This window comes from Xiphias gladius, chromosome 4 (genome assembly GCF_016859285.1).
Source record: "Xiphias gladius isolate SHS-SW01 ecotype Sanya breed wild chromosome 4, ASM1685928v1, whole genome shotgun sequence".
Classification (NCBI taxonomy): domain Eukaryota; kingdom Metazoa; phylum Chordata; class Actinopteri; order Istiophoriformes; family Xiphiidae; genus Xiphias; species Xiphias gladius.
Genome location: NC_053403.1, coordinates 17,820,448 through 17,842,947, shown reverse-complemented (window position 1 = coordinate 17,842,947; position 22,500 = coordinate 17,820,448). Strand labels below are relative to the sequence as shown.

Sequence of the window (22,500 nt, the reverse complement as noted above, 5' to 3'; positions counted from 1 at the left end):
CAAAAAGCAAAAAAAGCGAGGAGGTCTGAATGCACTACGTGGATGTTAACTTCAGCGAAATCAGAGTGAATTATATGACCTAGGGTCTGAAGGTTTGTCAGTAAACTCCCAGCACCAGCAGCTGTTTAATCCAACTGATCCCCTGGAAAGTCTAATGACAGCTAATCAGATGCATTTCCACATGCTAATTAACCAATTAGCAGCTAATGGATACACATACACTATGCAAAACACAGTGGATTCATTATGAGAAACTCATAGTTTTCACTTTACCCAAGACTCCTTTCTGGCCAAATGAGGAATACAGGAGGCTGTTAACAAAAGACATCAGCTACATCCACTCTGCCTTCTTCAAAAGTTCACTATTACAGCAGAAAACTGAGTTACTGAATGGTCAGAAAGACATAAGATGAAAATCACATTATATTAAAAAATAAGATACAATAATGCCACACAAAAACTCAAGCATATCAACCCTTCTTTATATGTCCTTTATGTTTGAAGATCGCAGATGGCCAATTTCTATGCTGAATATCTTATTGGCCCTTAATTATCATCTAATAAAATTAATGGCATCCACTCAGTTAGATGCTCCAGAATGCAAAATAGGTGCGAAGTGAGACAGAGGGCTGTCTCATTTTCAGTCAGTGAGGCGGCCCACAAATAAACTTTATGCCATGGTGGTTATTCAGACTTTTAAGACTCTTGCTTTGTCGTAATTCTGAGAGAGAAAAAGTTTTGTCCAAACGTGGTGCAGCATTGTTATACAAATATATATGTATTTTTTTTAAAACTAGTTCCACTAAATCTGCACAGGAGCACACCAGGTAAAACAATGTGGTGACATGCCAGGACCTGTCAGTGCGACTGATATAAAAATGAACCATCAATAAAAACTGGGTAATTAAGTAAAGAAAGAAATTACAACAATACAGCACAGCAGGATTCCATATAAAGAAAAACCTGGGTAAACAAGACAATAAACGGTTGTGTGAAAACCATCTGGCTGCTTCCTTTCAGCTTCAATAGAAATAACTTTTTTAGAGCTTATAGCTAATGGAGCAACAACTCATTATATGTTGGTCTTTTTGTTAAACTCAAAAAATGTAATGCCATTCCATCTTATGAACATGCTGCAGCGTGTATATTCATAGGCCATTAATATGTATGAGGTTTAATATCTATGAGCTTAATATGAAAAAAAATTTGAACTGATAAAGTGTATAAGAGACTTTGCAAGAACATTCCATCAACAGTTCTCCAGGTTTTTTTACCATTATATATATAGTATTTAAAGCTGCTCTAATTAATATTTCTATATTAACAATGGATAAAAGGTCTACATGTAATGTGAAAGGTTTCTCTTGTAGTGAGGAACCCATAAAGAATGATCACTGACTCTGCACTTCCCCTCAGCTCTATGGAGCCTTTAGCATATTTTCTACTGTAGAACAACCTTAGGTAATAATATCTCACTGCTTATTTTAGCTTATCACAGATATGTTGGTATTGTTGTATATGCTGGATGTTAAGTAAAAGAAACTTGCAATGCAGAAATGCCAAAAATATCTGAGTTATTGTAGACACAGTGTCATTATTATAGCCTCTAATTTTTCCACAAGAGAGAACTGAAAAGTCCACTTTTCAAAAGTTAAATGTCCAGCACAGTTTGAGCACAACTCTTTAAAGGAATAGTTTGACGATTTGGTAAATTTGCATATTTTCTTTCTGAGGAAGAATTAGATGAGAAGATTGATACAACTCTGCCCGATAAAAAACTATACCTTTAAAGCTCCCAAATTACCACAAAAACCAAAGTTTAAAAATGACAGTAAGCATATTTCCTAAAATGTTGAACTATTGCTTTAATAACCAAATTTAAGATCCTAATAAAAAAAATGTTTGCTTAAAAAATGAATACCAGCCATTGTTTTTTTCCCCAAACATTGATGTTGCCCTCAATAGTCCAATATTGGTTGATGTCTACTAATGAATGGTAAGGGAACACCTGCAATGTGAGTATAACTTCTACTGTCGAAATTACAGATTTGAGTGTAAATACGAAAGGCTGTTTCTAGGTTAAAAAAATTAAATTTAATTAAACTCAAATTTATCACTAGTAAAAAGACTGAATGTTTTAAGCACTCAGATATGCGTCCACACATACACATACATACACATCCAATATAATACAGCCACAAATGCACACGACTTACAAATTCACAGATTGACTGCGTTCAGCAAGAAGCGCTTCACGGATGGCAGTTTTTCTTTCTTTTTACGCGTGACAGATTTATCATCTGAGCTCAGGTGGTGCCCCATCTGCTTGCATACATTTAAAATACAAAAATAAACACACACACCCACAAACTCACTGCTTACACAAGTAGACACATGCTCAAGAAATAAATTCAATCAAATGTCTGCCCTTCAAATTTAATTTCTGATCCCCCGGCTCCTTCTCTGCCTCCCTCTCTCTGACCACATCCCGACCTCTCCTCCTGTTCTCACACATCCTGTCACTTTCTTGTCCTGTGTGGCAACCAAACTCTCCGACAACCTCAAAGTCTCCTTCCAGTCTTTATTTCATCTTTCTCACTGTCCTGCATGACCATGTGCTAGGCCCCACATCTACCCTGCAATCCCAGTAACCATGCACCCTGCTGTGCAGAGTCCACCCTGTCCAATGCAGCAGATGGCTGAGCAACACATGCATACACACAAACAATCACGACAACAAATACTCACGTTCAGGCATAAAAAACGCACTCAGGCCTAAAAGAATACAGTTACATTCATATTTATCTGTACATCAAGTACAGTACATCCGAACACATAGTTTTCACATCTTACTTTATGGAACTGACGCACAAATACACTGATGAAACACTCAGCCCAGTTAGTCAGTCATATTAAGAACTTCAGCTTGAGAGAGGATCTAAACTTGATCTTGAAAACTTATTTCTCACTCACTCAGCCATCTGGGTATAATGCATCATAAATGCATTCATCCCGGCAGCATTCAGGCATTTATATAATTCTGTTGTACAAGGCCACGAGCTGCTGTGAATCAATACACATTTCAGTCTGCATAATGGGGCTGCAGGATGTATAAGATATGCACATACCAAACACTATAAAATGGGCCTGGGCAGAAAATGCTTCAAGAAACTGTTGAGAACAAAGAGAAACTACTGGATCGAGGATGAGTAATGGGATGATGCCGTACGCATATAATGCCATAAATGTGTATTCTCAAGAGGAAAATGATTCTTTATAAAATCCTCCAGCGTCCGCATCACAAGCAATTAAAGATGCAAAAATATTAACCCAATGCAATTCCCCCAACGTTTGTTTACTGTCAAATAAACACACTGGCTGGAGAACAGAGTTGGCTGCTAAACTGACCTCTCCATAAAGTGCCATTTGTTAGGCAATTATCTTTATTCTACCAAGCATAAAATAACTTGTGCTGAATGGTAAGGTGTGCTGGTGTGAAGCTCATAATACCATGCAGGCACTATAATTAGGCAGCTCTTTACAGGGGGAAAGAGTAGGGTCTTGGTCAGCCTGGGGGAAAATTATAATGGCCAAAAGCAATTCGCAGGCACCTTCCAATATCCATGAATGATTCTTTGATTTTAACGATTTTAACTTTAATTTTTGATTGTAACGATGCAAACAAAAAATGGTCTTCAATGGCTGGGACATCTGTGGCAGTCGGACAGGGAATGGTTGGGTGGTTGCTTAGAAAGCAAGGACAGACCTGACTGTGCCTAGCTGGTGTTAAAAAGTTGTAAGGAGATGTTTATTTACTGAGTTGGCTCCAAGAGCTTGGATTCAGTAGCCCACAAAACACTGGGAATCCGTTATGGTTGGCAACTTTCAACTTTCCATGTTACCCTCAATCAGGCTTGGCTCCAGTAGCCATTTTTTTGTTTGTGGAAAGAAAAACCAGTCATTTGGAAATATGACGTGTTACCCTCATATACATTTAAGTTTAAGTATTTAAGTACAGTAATTGTGTGGAAAACATTATGTGGCTCTAAATCATTGCTTTCCAGTTGTGGGCTAAAACAATGCAATGGAAAGTCAGGATCTCCTTGTGAAGACCTGACCTCTGTGTCACCTTGCTGTAGCAAGATATGAATAGTGGATGGTTGTTTATTGGTGCATAGATGCCAATGTGTTCTGGGTCAATTACACTGGTAGGCGGCAGATCATGTCGCTGCTCCCTTGTTCTAATGTCACCCAGGCCAAAGATGATGCAGTTTATCTCTGCTTATATGTGTGAGTGTGTGTTTACCAGCAGAAAGTCTTGGCCGGGTCCTTGGCGTCTGCATCTCTTGCCGTGCGTGGGGCAGCATGTGGTAACGCTTGGCTTCGTTGACCAGATCACGACATGCCTCCGACGATTTGATCAGCTCCTCGTTGTCCACCACGTTCAGTAAGTACGACGGGTGGATGAAGGGAAGACGCACCACTGCCAACAGCTCTGACAAATGCTGAGAAGACAGACAGAGAGGAGGGAAAGAAAAAGAGAATTATTAGATGTTGAGCGAGGCAATCATTGAGTATTTGCTTAACTTTCATAACAGAACAAAATAAAAAAGGAAAAGCAAACACTAATAAAATAATGTTTGCAGACATCTAAACTAATTAAGACTGAGAACTGCTAGGGATGATCAAACAGGTTTTATATGACGGACATTAAACAAATAACAGATAAAAGCACACTTGATTATAGTCAGCAAACACAGACACTAACATCTTTCCCAAAGAAAAAGCTGGATTAATGGCTAACCTCATTATAAATGTTTTTTTGCTTTATAAATAAATTTTTATATCTTAAAAGAAGAGAAGAAAAAGAAACTCATATAATATCTCCTACCATATTTGATAATAGCCTGGGCTGTTAGAGTGAGGAAACCGATTTGTAGCGAGACCATTAGATCAGTTACTGTCAATGTCAGGTCCTCAAAGCTTTAGTTCAACACCTTGTATGTGTCAGTTTTCTATTTCCATACTTGTGCAGGAAAAAATGCCCTGGCAAGGATAGAAAAATTAGAAAATATCCTCCGAAATTGTTTTTTTATGTATGCACCATGATAGGTGTGTTCACTCTCGTACTTTTCAAAACAACTAAAAACAACTCTAGAGATGTCCAATTCTGTCATTAAAAGTTATTCATCTTTAAATAAGAAACCAGAAATAACATTTGTCAGAAGTTTTCAGCAAGATCTGCTCACCATTCCACCTTAATATATGCATTTGGTTATGCCACAAGAGCTGAAATGAGGCAGCAGGATATATCTTACTGTTTCCACCTTCTGACTCAGATCTGTCTGCAAATGAAATCTTTCACCAGACAGCTAATGTTCTTCTGCAGCTAAATTAAGACCCAGATTTGGTTAATAATAACACATTCAGCCCAAGATACAATCTAAAGCGAGAAGCTACAGCACCACCAGCTTAAGTTTTTAACGTTAAACAAAAAAATAAAGACCGATTTTACACAATTACGGATTCAAACTGGCACCTTTTTCTTTAAGGGGTCATTTCGGGTGAGGAGCTTGTGCATAATGATTAGATGATTAGACAACGACCCAAATATTTGTTTGTTTGCTTGTTTTTTGCATCACTGGGTGTGCATACATTTACCATGTACATGTGCCTATAAAGTATAGGTGTTCCGACACAGAGGCAGGACAGACTGTTACCATGGCAACCTTGTCTATAGCTCTGCCTTGTGTGTGTTTTTTCCGCAGTGAGTTTGTCTAAGTGTGTGTGTGCTGGCTCCTCCATGGGAGTCTCATCTATGTCGACAGTAAAAGCTGTAAACAAGCGTGGACAGAGCAACAGAGAGCGACCGTTGACCGTTCGGCTCATGCGACATGACCAAGCCACGTGGGGAGAGCGACAAAACAACAGACTCAGAGAAACATCATTCAGGGGAGAACAAATAATAAGCTGACACTCTGCCTAAGCATCTCCTTCTCCCACCTGAGGCCTTTTACTCTGGCATGTTTCCCATTTGTTCTGTACCAATCCCCTGAGCGCATCGGACCAGAAACGAGGAAATAAGACAGCGGAAGATAACAGGAGAGGGACAAAGAGGAGGAGAGGAGAGAATGGGTTGAGCAGGAACGGACAGATCAACAGAGAGTAGAGGAGATAGTAGAAGGAAAAGACTAGCAGGACAGGAAAATAGAAAAGACAAGAGAAGCAAACTGAAGAGTCAACTGAAGAGGAAATGGGAGACAAGATGGGACTCTTCTGCGCCAGTCAGAGAAATCTGCTGATGACATTTCCTCTCCGCGAGTGAGCTCGGAGCGAAGCGCCATCCTGCTGATGGGAGTGTCTGATTCCCTCCTCCATGAATACACACAGTTTACCCAACAGTTTACCAAACAAACAGTTCAATACCCACATAAACACTGGTAGTTGCTCCCAGCAACTGAGTTCAAACACAGCAAGAAGGTAAAGTCAAAGCAAGCTACTTAGAATACAAAGATATTCTTAAGGGAAGAATCACTAGCTCAGGAGAAGCTACTACTTTCAATTAAAGTGCCCTCATAGTGGTAGATTTGCCCCAGTAATTACCGAGTCATGTCACACTCAAATGGAGGTGACTTAAGCTTCAGGCTAACTGCTCTGCTTTTATATTACAAGCTCCTTTTCTCCAGGTCTGCCACAACCTGACCTGCTTGGGTCTTATGACATGTTATTAATGCCAGCAATTGGATGAGGACAAACACATATCTGACAGTAAATCAATTTAGAAAAAAATCCCTTAAATCAGTACAAATGCAGGAATAAAGAACCCAATTTTGTTGTATTTAAAGTTAATTTTGGCTCATGATATCATACATGGACATCTGCAGGTTGTCTGAAATAGGTCTACAACCGGCCGTTCTGACCCTCAGAGAGCTAAATTAAAGCTCTATATAAATGTCTAGGGGTGCATGGTGAAATCTTGCAATTTTGAACAGCAAATGGACGAGTGAGAAGGCCCTGGGCATGAATTTTGTCTTTGGTCTCTGATATGAAGTTAGCATGTTGCATGGGTTTCATTCAAATATTGTGGTCTCCTCTACAGTCAACAAATATGCAGCTCAGGTGGGCTGGAGACTCTAAATTACCTAACTATGAATGTATCTCTGTGTATAACTATGCATTACACTCCCGACCTATCCGAAGAGTTTCCCTGCCTCTCATGCAGTGCATCCTGGGATAAATATCAGTGACCTTGAATAGGGATATACAAGTGTAGAAAATCGGTCTACCAGATGCTCTTCTAGAAACAAGCTGCTTTCAGAATTCAAAGAGTAGACAAACTCTGAGCACAACCAGTCATAAGGTCGAGAGGTCAAGGCATGATGGACATACCAAGCTGTTTTAGAGCTCCGTGCACGTGTTCTGACTAGCAGTATTGTTTTGGCACCCTGGAAAAACCACACCTACATCAGTGCTTGGTCACATACACATACACGCCGAGTTAAGTTTCCTTTACCTTTAGAAGACAAAATAAAGAAAAATAAAAGCATTCTACTCTACATTCTGCAAATCTTAGACCCACATTTGTTGTAACATGTCTTCACTTGCCAAACATCTTTAAAATGGCAGTAAAACTACCTCAAGGAGACAGCGTCTGGTCTCTGCAAGAAGATAAGAACTGCTACCACATAAATATCCACCCAAAACACACCCACACATATACACACAGATGTTTGCACATGTGAGTACAGAAAGAGACAGATGGATGGACTGCAGTAGTAAGGTCTGTAGCGTGATTGTATTGTATTATAATCATTTGTTGTTTGTGGTCATAGTCGTTGTAAATCTGGTTGGTGTGTTCAGTCCAAAAGGTGATTTGACTGTAAATCTTGTTGAAAAGATTAAGATGTAAAGTCACTGAGATTGACCTCTGATTAAATAAACAACCAAGGATTCAATCGTGAGATATCCCCTAAGTGTGTGTGTGTGTGTGTGTGTGGATGGAATTGTGTGGTGGAGAGTGGTGGGATAATGCCTGGCTGTTTTTCTCCTTCATCACTCTCCCTCTGTCCGTCTATTTCTGGTGGGGAAAAAAAAAAGAAAAAAAGAATTACTCCTCTTCTAGTTCTAACTAACTCACTGTCTCTCCCACTTCTTTTTCACTTTCTGTCTCTCCACCTCCTCTTCCTCCCACACGCGCATATATCGGCATGGAAATGAGGGAGAGTTGCTCACTTGCTGCTAATATACAAATCCAAAGTGTCAGAAAAAAGGGAGTCCTACTTCGTTCCAGCCATTGAAACTACTTAAGTAGGAATTATTGCAGATACTGTTTAATCAAGGTTCTTGTTTACCTTTTGAAACAAAGTGTTTTTAAAAGAAAGACAATAATGTTTTGCTTTCACCTTGATACTGGTATGTCTTCCCTAGACTTTTTTTTAAGGTTAAAGGATTGCATGAACTACTTTGTGCTTTCTTGACTTTTTTGTTTTTTGGAACTGCAGACTGCTCCGCCATATCTTGTGGTCACTGACTCACTCATGGACATTAAATGGACAGTTTGTTCCTAGCACCTTATCTAATCATTTTATGTAATTCTAGCTCAAATGTAGTTCAGCCAACCAGTAAGCAGTTGTAAAGCAGTCATACAGTATGTCCTACACAACAGTACAGGTGCACTGTGGGACTGGGCAGTTTCATGCCTCTGACTGTTTTTAATCACTCTCTTTAATAACCATGTTGTTTTAAATTGCTTGCCACTGAGTAAATACACTTAAATCATTAATGTGGGGGAGGATTAATTCGATATTTGCTTTTCACAGCTTTTAAATGCCACTATTTACCTTTGCCTCTATGCTACAAATCTGTTTATGGATTGTAGGTATGAAAAGGCAAAGACCCCATTCTTATGTAACAAGTGAGCCTGATAGCTGTGCTAGCAGCAAGGCTCTAGGAATGACAGTCTGTAAGTCAAGTGGTTAGTCCACCACTTTGGTCCAAGCTGAAATATCTCAACAACTATTATGTTACTATTATGATGTATAGCCATGAAAATTTGCATAGCTTTTCAGGGTCCCCAGAGGACAAATCCTACTGACTTTGGCAATCCCCTGACTTTTCATCTAGTAACATCAAGTCAAATTTTTACTTTGTCTAGTACTTTGGTTTATGCCTAAATACCTGCAAAACTAATGACATTCCCATCAGCCTCAGCTGTACTTTGTGTTTTGTGCTAATTAGTGAGTGTTAGCCTGCTAACATGCTAAACTAAGATGGTTGAACATGGTTAACATTATACCTGATAAACATCAGCAGGTCAGCATTGTCATTGTGAGCATGTCATCACGCCGAGGCTAGCCTTTAGCTCAAAGCACTGCTGTGCCTACTGTGAGTACAACCTCATGGAGTTGCTAGCACGTAGACCCTTCCCCTTTAAAACCTCTATAGGAAGTGCAGCTGACAATAGGAATCTGATGTTTTGAAAGGGTGAAGTAATAAGTAAGTCCTATGCTTTTGGGTTGAACTTTCATTAACAGAAGTATGTCCTTCTTGACAAATTATTAACAGGATTGCACTATGACAAAACTTTACTCAACTGCCTTTGTTGCGATGTTACGTTAATAATGTACAACCAGCTTTTAACGGTTTACCCTTTCATTCCCCCATCGTCTCCACCTGTCTCAACCTTCCTTTTTCTATCAAAACCCAAACCGCTAAAATTCTCTCACCCATTATGTGTACAGATGAAATCTCTTTTTCTGGCAGATATACTTTTGGGTTTACCTTCCAGGTGAACTGAGGCTACAATACTCAGTAAGGGAAATTCAATTACTCTATTCTAGTGCTTTGTGCATACCTGGAGAATTGATATTAAAGTGTTAGATTGTTATTTGTCTATATGTGTGCATGCATGTGACATGAACCAGGTAAATGAGAATACTCACAACACTTAGACCTGCCTGCACTCATCAGATAAGAGCATACATCTGACTCCATTTCTCCATCTCCAATGATCTCTCAAATGCACAGGCACACAGTGAATGTGAGTGCTATCCCTCCGGACGACTGATGTGATCTGTCATTTTCATCTTCTCGCCTACTCATCCAGCAATCCATGTATACTTTTAACATCTAATGGGTTCAAATGATAACAGTTACTGTGCCAACTGAGAGATAAAGAGCCTACTGTGCATTTAAAGAAAACATGGCACGATCTTCTCACATTCTTAATATAAGGAGTTCAGTTCAGTATTTAACACGAGAAACATATGGAAAGTATCCACAGGAGTCTGAGGACATATGGAGATGCTACTTTTAGCTGGTCTGCCCACACACATACTTTTTGTCCTCTTCCATTCTCCCTGGTCAAGGAGCATATGCTTATCCACTTGTATTCTGATATGCAGCCTGGATAACACCTTGTGACTTCACCTCCGTAATGATTTCTATCTTGCACACTGACCCAGTACACAAACACATCAACTCAACAAAAAACTCACTTTTTTCTTATTCTCTCTCTCTCTCTCTCTCTCTCACACACACACACACACACACACACACACACACACACACACACACACACACACACACACACACACACACACACACACACAGACAAATTCAGGCAGGTGGATCAAGGATGAGAATGGGTTGAGCCTGCTGAAAGGCAGGGATAATGTGTCCAACAGGGAGCCACTCATATCTGTCAGAGGCAGCAGAGAAACAGCCAGGAGGCCACCATCCGCCAACAAAGATGACAAATGTCCACTGAGCATTTCCCATTCCACTACAGTCAGCGAGGACTACCGTTTCTTACTGTGTGTGTGTGTGAGTGTGTGTAGGTGTATGTGTGTGTGTGTCGGCAACATGAAATGAATGACACATGAACGGTCATATCTATTTACTTTGCTCTGAGCAGATGGGAGTATGTGTCTGCTTTAGTGTGAAAAATGGACAACCCGCTGCTTATAACGCAGCCCTGAATGACAAAAATATAAAAGCAAAAATATTTAAAAAAAAAACACAAACACACATACTCACTCACTGACTCACAAGTGTGTGTTCAATAGAGCGTGTGCCCATGTTTAGCTTCACAGCGCTAACAAACCCACTCAGCTGAAATGACCACAGCTCAGTGTCCTTTTGAGTGTGTGCAGGTTTCTGTGTGAAAACACGTGCATGTGCTTTTTCCAATGGTAACACATTATGGGTGAGTAAAATATGCTCTTGCATGGCCCCTGATTTGGGTTCAAGAGATGCTTTGCTGAGCGTGTTTGTGTGTTTTCACGAGCACGTGACTATGTGTGCATATAAGCCAGAAGGATAGATGGGGGATGGAGAAAGATGTAGTGGATGACAGACACTGACTGCTGCCCTGAGCAACTACAGACAGGTGTTCTCCACTGAGACCTATTTCAGCATGATTTCATTCAAGGAACAAAAAAAAACAAAACATCTTTTGCTCATTTAATTAAAAGATATTAGTACTAAAAGCTGCTTGTTGTATATTAATTTTCTGACTAGTTTCTCAACTCACTGAATTGTCTTTAACATAAAGTGGTATTTAGTAACGTTCAATGACATAATGAGGTGCAATTTTATTATTCCTCATGAATCTTGGGAGAACGGAGAAGATTGCGTCCTTTGAACAGATAGTGTAATTTGTTTGCATCGTATCGCTCATGCAACTCTTTTGTGTTTATAAGAGAGCCCAGCGGAAATGAGACGCCTTTGACTTGCTCTGGATATGCAGCCGCATTGGTTGAATAGCTGCGGTTCAACTGGCTGCACACATCAGGACTGAGCACACTCCGGGACAACAAAGGACACAGATGAGAATGGAGGTCCGGAGTTCACTGGCTTGCATCAGATCCCGTCCACTCACTAATACACAAGTTGTACATGCGCTGATATACAAGTGATTGCCAGACTTGTGTGAAAGTTTGAGTACAGGACTGAAATACGAACAGTGACATCCATTTGATGTAAATCCCAATATGTGTGTAAGTGTGTGTGTGTGTGTGTGTGTGTGTGTGCTCGTGCAGGAATGGGTGAATGTGAGTTGGAGAGAAAAAGACAAAGAGGAAGGGAGACAGAAAAAAGCAAAGATTGCTCGTTGCTTCAATCTCCATTGCCTGGCTACGTCTCCTCAAGAGTGCATATATGTCACAGATTATGCTGGGGGTGGCCTGCGTCACGTTCATTTCAGCTCACTCTACATCAGTTTCCTTTTCAAGGATGATTGTTGTGACATAAAGCTCCATCTCAAAAACACTGTTAACCTTTTCTTTAGGGGTATACAATAATGAAAAGTTTCTGTTTTGAACTTGGACTTATAAAGAGAATCACTAAATTAAAAGTGATGCTTGTGGTATTTGCAGGTTTGAAGGTAAATGAATTGTAAAACAGTGAGGGAAACTCAGTTTATATCCCTTCACAGCCTCAAAGCATTTTTGTCCTTTGATAATTTTACTTTCCAGCTACATAATGATAGCATCCATTGTTCTGGGAAAATGATTTTTTTCTTCTTAACAAGTGCTAGAGGAAAAAAAAGAATTACGTCAACACATTACCAGACTCGATTGTATAGAATCCCCAAAATAATAACTAGAAACAGTTAAAGTATTTGAAGTAATACCTTTAACTATATTAATTTGGCTTGAGAACTGCAAATGTCAGGGTAGGCCATTGTTATTTCTGATGAGTGGACAGCGGGTCCTTGCTAATGGCAGGGCTGGCCTTTTTTATCATGAAAAAACACCATTAACTCTCCTTTTTAGCTGTTACATTAGTTGGCCACTTTCCAAAGAGCCAATTAATCACCCTCTTTTGTCAGGTTGAGTCACCTGGCAAGATAGGATCCTTTATGAAATATGTTGAGGTGAGGCGTAATGGAGGTCCTATTCAGGGATTTGGCAGAGACTGGCCTATTATAATTGGAGCCATGTGTCTGTGGTTGTCCCACAAAAGACTGCTGGGTGAAAGGAAGGACAGGTCTCTCTCTCTTACCACCTTCAGAGAGAAAACGTGATGCAGGATACTGTTTTTCCAGCCTCTTGTTTATGTAACTTATGCAACCACTGTCTTGCAGACTAAAAGAAGAGGCAGATTTAGTTCTCAGATGTGTTTTTTTAATCAGTGCAGGACGAATGTCCATGTTTAGAGATATGTGTAAATTAATATATGCATAATTTATTTTACGGCTGCAACAAATTACATTTCATTATTGAATCATGCGTTAATCTGTCCATTCTTCTTTGATTAATGATTAGTATATAAAATGACAGAAAACCTCACCAATAACCTCACCATTGCCCATTTTCTCTTATGTATAGAAACAGAAATATACAGATGCTTGCATGGTGGCCCACCTTCAATGATATCCAAAGAAAACTAACAGCTCTTTTCTTTCATTCAGTGGCTTTGTGCTTCATAGCAAACCATTATTAACACTCAAATGCTCTTCCTGTCTCTAAGAGATGTCTGGGTCCCGTTTCCTGGTGCCATCAGATGTTAGTGACAGCATAGTGGATAGAGAAAATAGCATATTATTTACCCAGCGCCTTCAATATGCCACTTTTCCACTCTATAGCCTGCAGTTTACAACCCACAGCACAAGCAGAGACACACAAGCGTACAAAGACACACAAAACATGCACACTCAGATGAATGCAAACGCACACAAACTTAGCTCAAGGTTTTAAAGCTTTTCCTCCTTCTTGCCTGAGTTTTTCAGCAGTGCTATGACATTCTGTCCTAACATGTCATTAAGAAGTTTCACAGGTTCTAGGGGAGAGATTTCCGCTGCCCTCTGCCTCCAAATGGGCAGATGGGACGGATTCGGGGGAGGCTGGGAATGATTAGCTGGTTCTGGGCCATGCATGTAAACTCAGCCTTCAGGGTCGCATAACCTTCTCTTGTGGCATGACGGAAGCAGTGTATTCTTTCTCTGCTCTCCTCCTCTCCTGTCTTTGCTAGTTGTTTTTTGGGTCACACATGCGCAGGAGATTTGTACTTGACCAAGAGTTCATCTCAGCTCCCTGGATGTCATGGCTCTGCGCAGAGGCACAAACCGTTATATATCAGATTAGAACACAGGAGCTCTTTTTCCATTCCACGTTCTTCATTTCTCATCGTCTTTTTCTCTTTTTCAACCACTACTCGACGATTTCTGTATTTCTGTCTCACTCTGCTTCTTTCTCTCGCATCAATTCTCTTCCCACCCCTCCTTGTTTTCTCCCTCTCTCTGCGGAGACGGGTGACCCGGGTGTGTCTTCTCAGGAACCAGTGAGGTGGGGTGTTCAGACAACCGGGAAAATGTTCCATTTCTTTTTTCTTCTACTTCATCTAATTAAGTCACCTCTTCACCTCTCCATTAGAGTGTGAGATTGCAGGAGTCCACTGAACTGAGCTGGCCAGAGGTTTTCGAAGCAGATGACATGGATTGTATGCTCTCCTAAAAACCAGTGCATCAGCCTTCTTGTGGCTCTTGGTGAATTTGCAGGACCACTGAGTCAAATTTTCCCATCAGTCACCAAACAAATTATGATTTTAGTGGAATTATCAATAGGAGAGTTTGATACCCATGTCGAAAAAACTTCTTCCATACCATTTCATTCTTATTTTTTGAATCTATGTGAATAAGTCCTCTTTCTTATTTCTGACAAGCATTAGCATCTGCTCTCAAGAGTTTGTCCTTGTCCTTGCTTTGTGTGGCACTTAATACTCTGGCCTGATAGATTTCACCATAATCTTAGAGTGCCACATATCAAAGGATAAATGCTAAATGTTTAATCCAAAATGTGAAAAATTAAAATATTGACCAATGTGCCTGATAAAAGTAGGTGTCAATAAAGTAATATTGATTGCAGAGGTTGGTTCTGAATCTGATTCAGCTGATATAAGGCTGTTCCCCCACTTGCTGGTTGATGACAAGACATTACTCTGAGTGAATGACTCGTGCAATGATGGACCGGTGTAATTCATCTGATAATAATCTCTCCTCCATTTTTAAACAGCTATAAAATACTTAAAAATAATCTGCTTTAAATTCATGGTTTTTGTGACTGAATCCATAAAAATCTCATGACCTGTGGTTTTTAGTCTCTGGATGGATAACCGTCTACAGTGTACTCTAATTACCTTTTCATGAATGTTGGCTGGAGTTGATGATCTGACCTTGAGGCTTATTGATTCCATGGTTTGTTAAAATTTGACCTGCTGTACCTCACTGTCAATACCTATCTAGGCAAAATAACCTTTGATTGTGATTAACAATGTCTAGCAATAATTCAAACACATGTTAGGTGTATGGTAAAAGGACTGTGGCTGACTTTGTTTTTTTTTTTGGTTTTTTCATGCAGTACAGTGTCTTACAAACAAATGAAGTGTAACTAAGAATAGCGCACATTCTAAGAGCAAAGCACTCCTGGTATTATGAACAACTGCTGTGTTAGGCTGCTTCTGTAGCACAAAGTTGATGAACACTACCAAAAGAAAATGTAGGAGTCACTTGTCTGGTTTTTCATGCTGTGTAGCTCTCAGAGCAGACAGGGAGGGTCGATACAACAACTACACCAATCCAGCTCTGCGGACATACACTATCAGTACTGTCAATGATAAAGAGGGCTTTATCTCGCTTTTTTGTCTCATGATACACACATGGTGTGTACTCATTCTGGTAAAGTAAACTGTAGCGTCAGAGTAGAGCAGACACACACTTCACAAACACACTCATCGGCCCTCTTATTTTTATTACCTGCACTCTGGAGTTAGGTTCTTGTTTGATCCACTTGATGACCGTCTCATAGACCAACTCCTCAGCCTTTGTGTTTAGACTGTCGTTGGACAGATAGGCCACCAGGTCCTCCTTGGAAACACTCAGAATCTCCTCCTGCCCTGCCACCTGAAGGGATACGGTGGACAAAATCATCAGCAATTTAAACTGTGGTGTCTGACTTGTTGCATTGCTAATCTGATTTCTGATATTTCCTTGTTTCCCTCCTGATGTGATTTTCTTTCATGAACAGGAGTCCATTTTGTCTATGAAAAGTTGATTACTGTCAGTCAAATCTTTATTTGCTGCTTCAATTTGAGAGATTATAGGATTTAAAGGAATAGTTTGATATGTATTAGAGTTTGGTACATATGAAGCTAGAGCAATATCTAATATATCTCTTTTGTTTATTTGTACACAAACAGAGATGTAACAAAGGCAAAGAGAATTATGTGTTGCAACTATAGGTTCGTCTGAAATCACTCTAGGTCACTAATTAACCACTCCCTGTCTAAGAGGCACTCAGTACTCTATAGAGTGAGAAGTAAATTCAGATTTTGGACACTTAGGAATCCTTATGCATAATCATTAACAGGCAATAGAGTTGTAGAAAGGTAATTTTTTTATATCTTTAAAGTATGAAGCATTGAATTGTATTGAACAGAAAGAAGTGTACAGTCCATGGATGCTACTTTTTTTTTTGTTCAACTACATACAGTGCAAACATTTCACACTCAGACTCAAATAAAATGGTGGAGAGGCAAATATAGTGCACTATCTAGTAAATAGGGACTGATCTCTTGGCAACCAGTGGCTGGGGGCAGTGATTTCCCTGAGTATCCGATAGTTGCCTGGCAACCTCACATTGAAGACAAGACTCTGGCAAGTCCTTGCTCAGCTAAAAAAATACAACAAATGGGATATAACTTGTTGATTAGTCAGCTTTAGAGCTGCTGGTAGGTGTACTTCCCACTGCTTCCAGTCTCTAGGCTAAGTTAAAATAACCATGTCTTGGTTGTAGCTTCATACTTCACGAACAGGTGTTAGGGTGGTATATATTTCTTGTCTTAGGCTCAGCAAGAAAGCGTATTTGCCAAAAAGCAGAGCTTTGCATTTAACAGTTAATAAATGGTTCTTTACGAATAGCTGTATCCAGCGTCACAGTTGAAGGTTAACTAGAAAGATTATCTGTCTATTTTTTTCTTGGACGGCTAATGAAAAAACTGCTGTGACAAGGTGAAAGGTGAGTTCAGACAAGCGTACTTTCAGATCCAAGAGTGTAGCAGTGTCTATATTTTTACGTTAGCCTATCTAACAGTTGCATGGTAACATTGTGTTCATACAGTAAATTACATCCTATGTGGTGAAAGCCTTAAGCCTAGTGAAGCATTTTAATGTTTAACAAATAGGTCCATATATTTGCTAGCTTGAACTAAAAATGCATACAATTGAATGGACTTCATGTTTGTTATATATGTAAAACTAATCTTAATCTAGTCACAACAGATTTTAGATTAATTTAGTGGAGTAGAAAGTACAATATTCCCCTCTGCAGTGTGCAGTATAGAGTCTCACAAAATGGTGCTCTGGCACATGGTGATGATTTCAGATTTCATTACTGTTTTCTTAATAGTTTTATTTACTTTTATTTTCTCTGAAAAGTCTCTGTGTAACTTTGTTCCGCAGTAATCAATGAAATCAGAAAGATGATGAATCTCTACCAACCTCAGGGAAGTTCTGCAGTGCAAAAGCTTTGGCCATGTTGTGGAGCTCCGTGCAACTCATGGCTTCAGCCATAGCCAGCACTCCCAGACAGTTAGCTGCAGTCAGTTGCTTCTCTGGAGTCAATAAACAAGGTCAGAAAGACAGGGAGACAAACAGAAAGACGGACAGAGGCGACAGAGAAAGAAAAACAAGAATGAAACAGAGACACAGGCAGATTGTTTAAGACAGGTAAAAAACATCATTCAGTTTTGTGGTTCATCCATAAAAAGATCACAGATGTAGAAAGCTACAGAGACAGAAAAAGCTGCGGCAGGTAGCACAGACCTATAGCCGATTACAGTGTGTATCTGCCTGAGACAAAGGGGGAACAAGAATAATAACTCAAAAAAGCTCCGGGGACAAACAACGAGGGGAATCGATTGCTCATAGCCTGGGCTGGAGGTGGTGAATGGCAGGGAGTGGGATTTTGGATTAGCTAGGCCACTTTAAAGAAGTCCTGTCAGATCTCGGGGTCTACTACACACACACACACACACACACACACACACACACACACACACACACACACACACACGGTAGTTTAATAGAAAATATAAAACATTCATAGAAAATATGAAACTACCCGAATGGCCAGGCCATCGGGGAGAAGGCTTACTGTCTAACGTCTGTTATCTCTTGTAAGGGTGCAGCATTTAAGGCTGTTTGTCTGTTATTTTATTTTTTTTAAACGCACATTGCAACAAGAGAGGAAAATGTGCTGGTAATGTAGTTCACACCCACAGGCAAGGAAATGCATGGATCAACTGGGTCAGTGGCCACTGGAAGAGGCCTGATTAAACAATAGCCATCAAAGGGAAGCACTGCCAGGCCTTTTATGACTGAAGACAGAGTCTGAGAGTCTTTCCTAAACAAATAGCAGCCGATAAAGGTCACCTAGCATCTGCTAAATCATAACTAAACAAAAGTCAAACCAGAGACTAAATAAAAGCTGGCTTCATGCTGCATCAGAGTGGGGGTTAGGGGCTAAACAAAAGGCTGTCCGAAAATGTCCTTCTGTTATGCTATTTGAGCAGATGAAGAGTTATCACACTGTGCATGCTTGCATACTCAGAGCATTATGTTGCATAATCCTTTCATCAGATACTTCAGTGCAAGACAGCCAGGTTTGCAATTTAATTTGGTGGATAGAAATGTGCTGAATTCACTAAGATCTACCTAGATGCAGGGCGTGCAAAATGTGTTGGGTTGAGGCAGTAAAAATACGTGAAATGCCTCCAATTGTGGCCAATATCTTGATAACTTTCAATCTTCTTCTAATAAAAAAGTCATGATTTCTCACAGAGTAGCAGGCACATAATAAATGACAGTTTTTATTTCCTTGAATCTGAAGTTTTGTGAATAAAAGTCAAAGTGGTATAAATAGGTCATGGAGATGTTTGCCATTTCTCCTCAGTGTATTTGTTACAAACTTCAATAATGTCTGACAGAGTATCAATTTCTCTCTGCTCAAGGACATACACTTGGTGGCTGTATTTCTCCCCTTCTAATGTGCTGAAATGTCATGAATCTTGTCGAGGAAGAATGGATTAATGTCTGACTGGCAATGAAGTCTACAAATGGCTTCCCTTTTTTTACCCTTTTTTTTTGTTTTGTTTTTGGATCCCAAATGAGTATAACAAATCAATAACGTGGGATGCTGGTTCTCTTTTACTTTTCTTTTCACTCCTTTCTTGTCACTGACCTTTTTGCTAACATTCACTTCCCTTGTGTTACCGATACCCAATTTATTAAATTGAATGCAAAACCTGACATTTGCAGCTTTTTGGTTGCCTGACCCACTAAAATCCGGAACATGCCATTTGCTTTTCATGTGACCTATTGGGCTCCGGAAAGCCCCTCCCCTCCTTTGCTCCATTTTCCATACCTTGTCTAAGTATCAAGGCAGAGTATCAATCTGTTTTGCTATTTTTCGATTCCATCACAGTTCAGGCCAGAGGATTTGACATTTAAGTGACAATTGTTCCCTGACCTTTTTATAAATCTGCCCCCGTGCCACTGGGATGGGTTTAGAGGCACTGTGCCCAACATAGGGCGTTAGCAGTCAGAATTCTCACATGGCTGCTAGCTTTGGAAACATGATAAAAAGGAGAGTGATGTGCCAGAGTCAGGGAGGAAATCTAGGTTCTGCACAAGATATTTTGTAAGGCTGTGCATAGTGATGAAGAATGACAGTGTATGAAAATACACAAGGCTGTAGATACCACATTCGCATAGGAATATCTGATGTAATAAGCATGCAGATTTACTGATATAATGCACAGACACACACACACACACTCTGCTTTTTTTCTGAGCTGTTCCTACCTAAGAAGGAGACACAGACTTTACAGAAGGTGTTGAACTGGAACTTGTTGGCAGCCTCGAGCAGCGTCTTGGCGTTGGCTGAGTCGATGAGCAGCGATCCTGTGTAGACAAACTCGAGCAGAAGCTCTAACACGTCAGCGCTGATGTTGCTCATGTTCAGCTCCAGCATCTCCCTGCTCCTTGTCTCCCCCGATGACCTGATCAACCAATCATGGCACAGACAGGGGAGTTAGAGGAATTATGAGAGGAAAAGCGAGGAAACAAAAACAAAAAGAGGATAGGGACACAGATAAGTGTATGCTACAAACAACACCTATAACACACCTGGGCCAGTAAGAGAGTGGGGAGAAAATAACAGAATCATTACACAATAAGATAACAACATAAAGTGAAGAGGGACAAAAACAGAACTTTGGATGGTTTCTACTTTTCTATAGGACTAGCAGATTTGCAATTATAGTGCTGCATCTGAAACAAAACGTCCCTTCAGAACAAAGATTAGGCAAACAAAAGTTATTGCTGTGTTTCAACAACCATGCTTATCACGTTTGTTTTCATGTATGCATAGTTTTAGAGGTGAACATGCATACATGGCCGAGTGCATATGGACTATCAGACAGAAGACAGAAAACAGACAGAAAGAAAGTGAAAGAGAGTGTTCATATGCTGACATACTGAATGATATAATGTAAAGTATGCTGGTTAAAGCATGTTGTACTAGAGAGGTTTTGCTGTTTGTGATCCTACACAGCTGCCGTGTGCATGTTTGGTATCAAAGCAGCCTATCCCCTCCTACTGGCATGGTGTAAGAGATGCCAGGGAGTGCTTGGATGAGCAAATTAAATAGAATATGATATCCCTTCGTAATGCAGAACATGAGATGTGGAGGGAGTGGACGGCTGATTTCAGAATTGGGCCACGTTGTCACTTCACCAGGATCAAATGGCCAAGATTAGTTCACATGCAGGAGCCCCCCGGGGAGATATGAGAGCGTTAAATAACACCTAGCCACCCATGTTTAATGTCCCATGTGAAACAATAATCCACTCAAGGGCAAAGTAAATGGAATCAAAACCCCACAGAATGCATGCGCCCACTACAGTGTCTCTCTCCCCAAGGCTATGGACATCAACAATATGAAAAGTACCCTACATTAAGATGGATGGAGGCTGTTAGCTTCTGTCAGTCATGGTAGCACAATGATAATGCTCTGTCTGTTTCTCTGTCTGTGTGTGTGTTCGTGTGTGTCTCTGTTCCTTTTCTGTTGGAGCCAGTTTGTTGGATTAGAAATCATGACAAACAGTCAGCATTTAGTGAGACACAGACAGCAAAACAAACAAGATGAGACAGGTAGACGAAATGGTTAGAGTGAAGATGAGAGAGGAAAGGTTGGGGAGGGAGTGGATGAGGAGGAAGCAAAAGGGAGGGAGGCAGGGAGAGATGGTTCTTCCACAGGGAGCCAGCAGCCATCCTTCTCAGGGAGGGGTTGGGTTGTTCCATGACTGTGCCTTGGTCTTTTAAATAAGAGATATCCCCACCCACCCCCGAAAAAAAAATCCACCATCACACCTAAACAGAGCCTTTGTTCCTGCTGCAATAATCATCAGTAGCCTGTAGTGTATGAACTGAGACATTAGTTGTCATTTAAAGCGCACTCAGGAGGTAAGAGGGGAGAAGGACATCCAAAAATAAAATAAAAGACAATGGCATTTGTCTCTGGCTGGAAAAACCAAGGTAGTTACTCTTTTTCCTCCTGCAAAGCAAAAAGCCACATAGTGTTATTGCCCTTTTTCCGCACAAAGCCCTGCAGTGGGGGCAGGCAGTAAGACAGAAAGAAGGGAAAGGGAGTTTCCTTCAGGGTTAAAGTGATGGAGGGAGGTGAGGAAGAAAAGAGGGGGGGGGGGAGAGCTAAAAATAAAATAACAGCATGCTCATTAACCTGGTCAATTAGTGCAATAGGAAGCTGCTCGAGTGGCAGTTTGTTTTGTCTGTGCACTTATGTTATGGAAATGACTTTTCTGGAGCTTCTAAAAGAGGTGGATATTTATGCTGCATCTGATTGCAGACTTGAATTTAAAGAGTGAATGACGGAGGCAGGGAGGACAAGAGACAGAAGAGGAGAGATAGGGCAGGGGGAGAAAAAGATGGGCATACTCAGGCAAAGAAATTTGTTTGTGAAAAATGCACCACTTACGCGAGAGGAAGTCTTAAAATCAGCAGAGACTGTCAAAATGGTGGTGAGCAGTGGTGGAGAGGACTGAGGGGAGCAGCTATACAAGCACGCACGCACGCACGCACACTTCCTAATATATCTTTCAACCTAAAAAGAGCCCATTTACAGGGAATATATTTAGCTTTTTCTTACAAGACCATTTACTCTGTGGAACTACATTTACTACCAAGACATGTTAAGATAGAAGCTTATCTAGATGCAAAGCCTACACTGTCTTAGCTGAAAATGGCTTGCATTTACATCTTCTGTCACAACATAAATCAGGAATTATACATAAAAATAAACACACATAACGTGGTAGCTTTTTCAGTTTTGAGATTTAACTTTTGCTTATGTTTGCATTCCAGTACTGAGGCCATGGTACTCCATCCTTAACATCAGGTATGATACGGGAGACTTCAAGGCT

The 22,500-nt window shown here is 40.3% G+C and overlaps 1 protein-coding gene across 4 annotated transcripts in view; it reads right to left on the bottom strand.

The window, feature by feature from the left end:
- The window catches only part of LOC120789391 (kelch-like protein 29), a 182,967-nt gene that overhangs the window by 47,187 nt on the left and 113,280 nt on the right, over nucleotides 1-22,500 (bottom strand). For all 4 annotated transcript variants that reach the window (XM_040126068.1, XM_040126067.1, XM_040126070.1 and 1 more), the window contains exons 6-9: nucleotides 19,862-20,058; nucleotides 17,498-17,610; nucleotides 15,755-15,901; nucleotides 4,307-4,505 (exon numbers count right to left, since the gene is read on the bottom strand). In XM_040126068.1, the coding sequence (XP_039982002.1) occupies nucleotides 4,307-4,505; nucleotides 15,755-15,901; nucleotides 17,498-17,610; nucleotides 19,862-20,058 (656 nt within the window). The remainder of the gene's footprint in view (nucleotides 1-4,306; nucleotides 4,506-15,754; nucleotides 15,902-17,497; nucleotides 17,611-19,861; nucleotides 20,059-22,500) is intronic.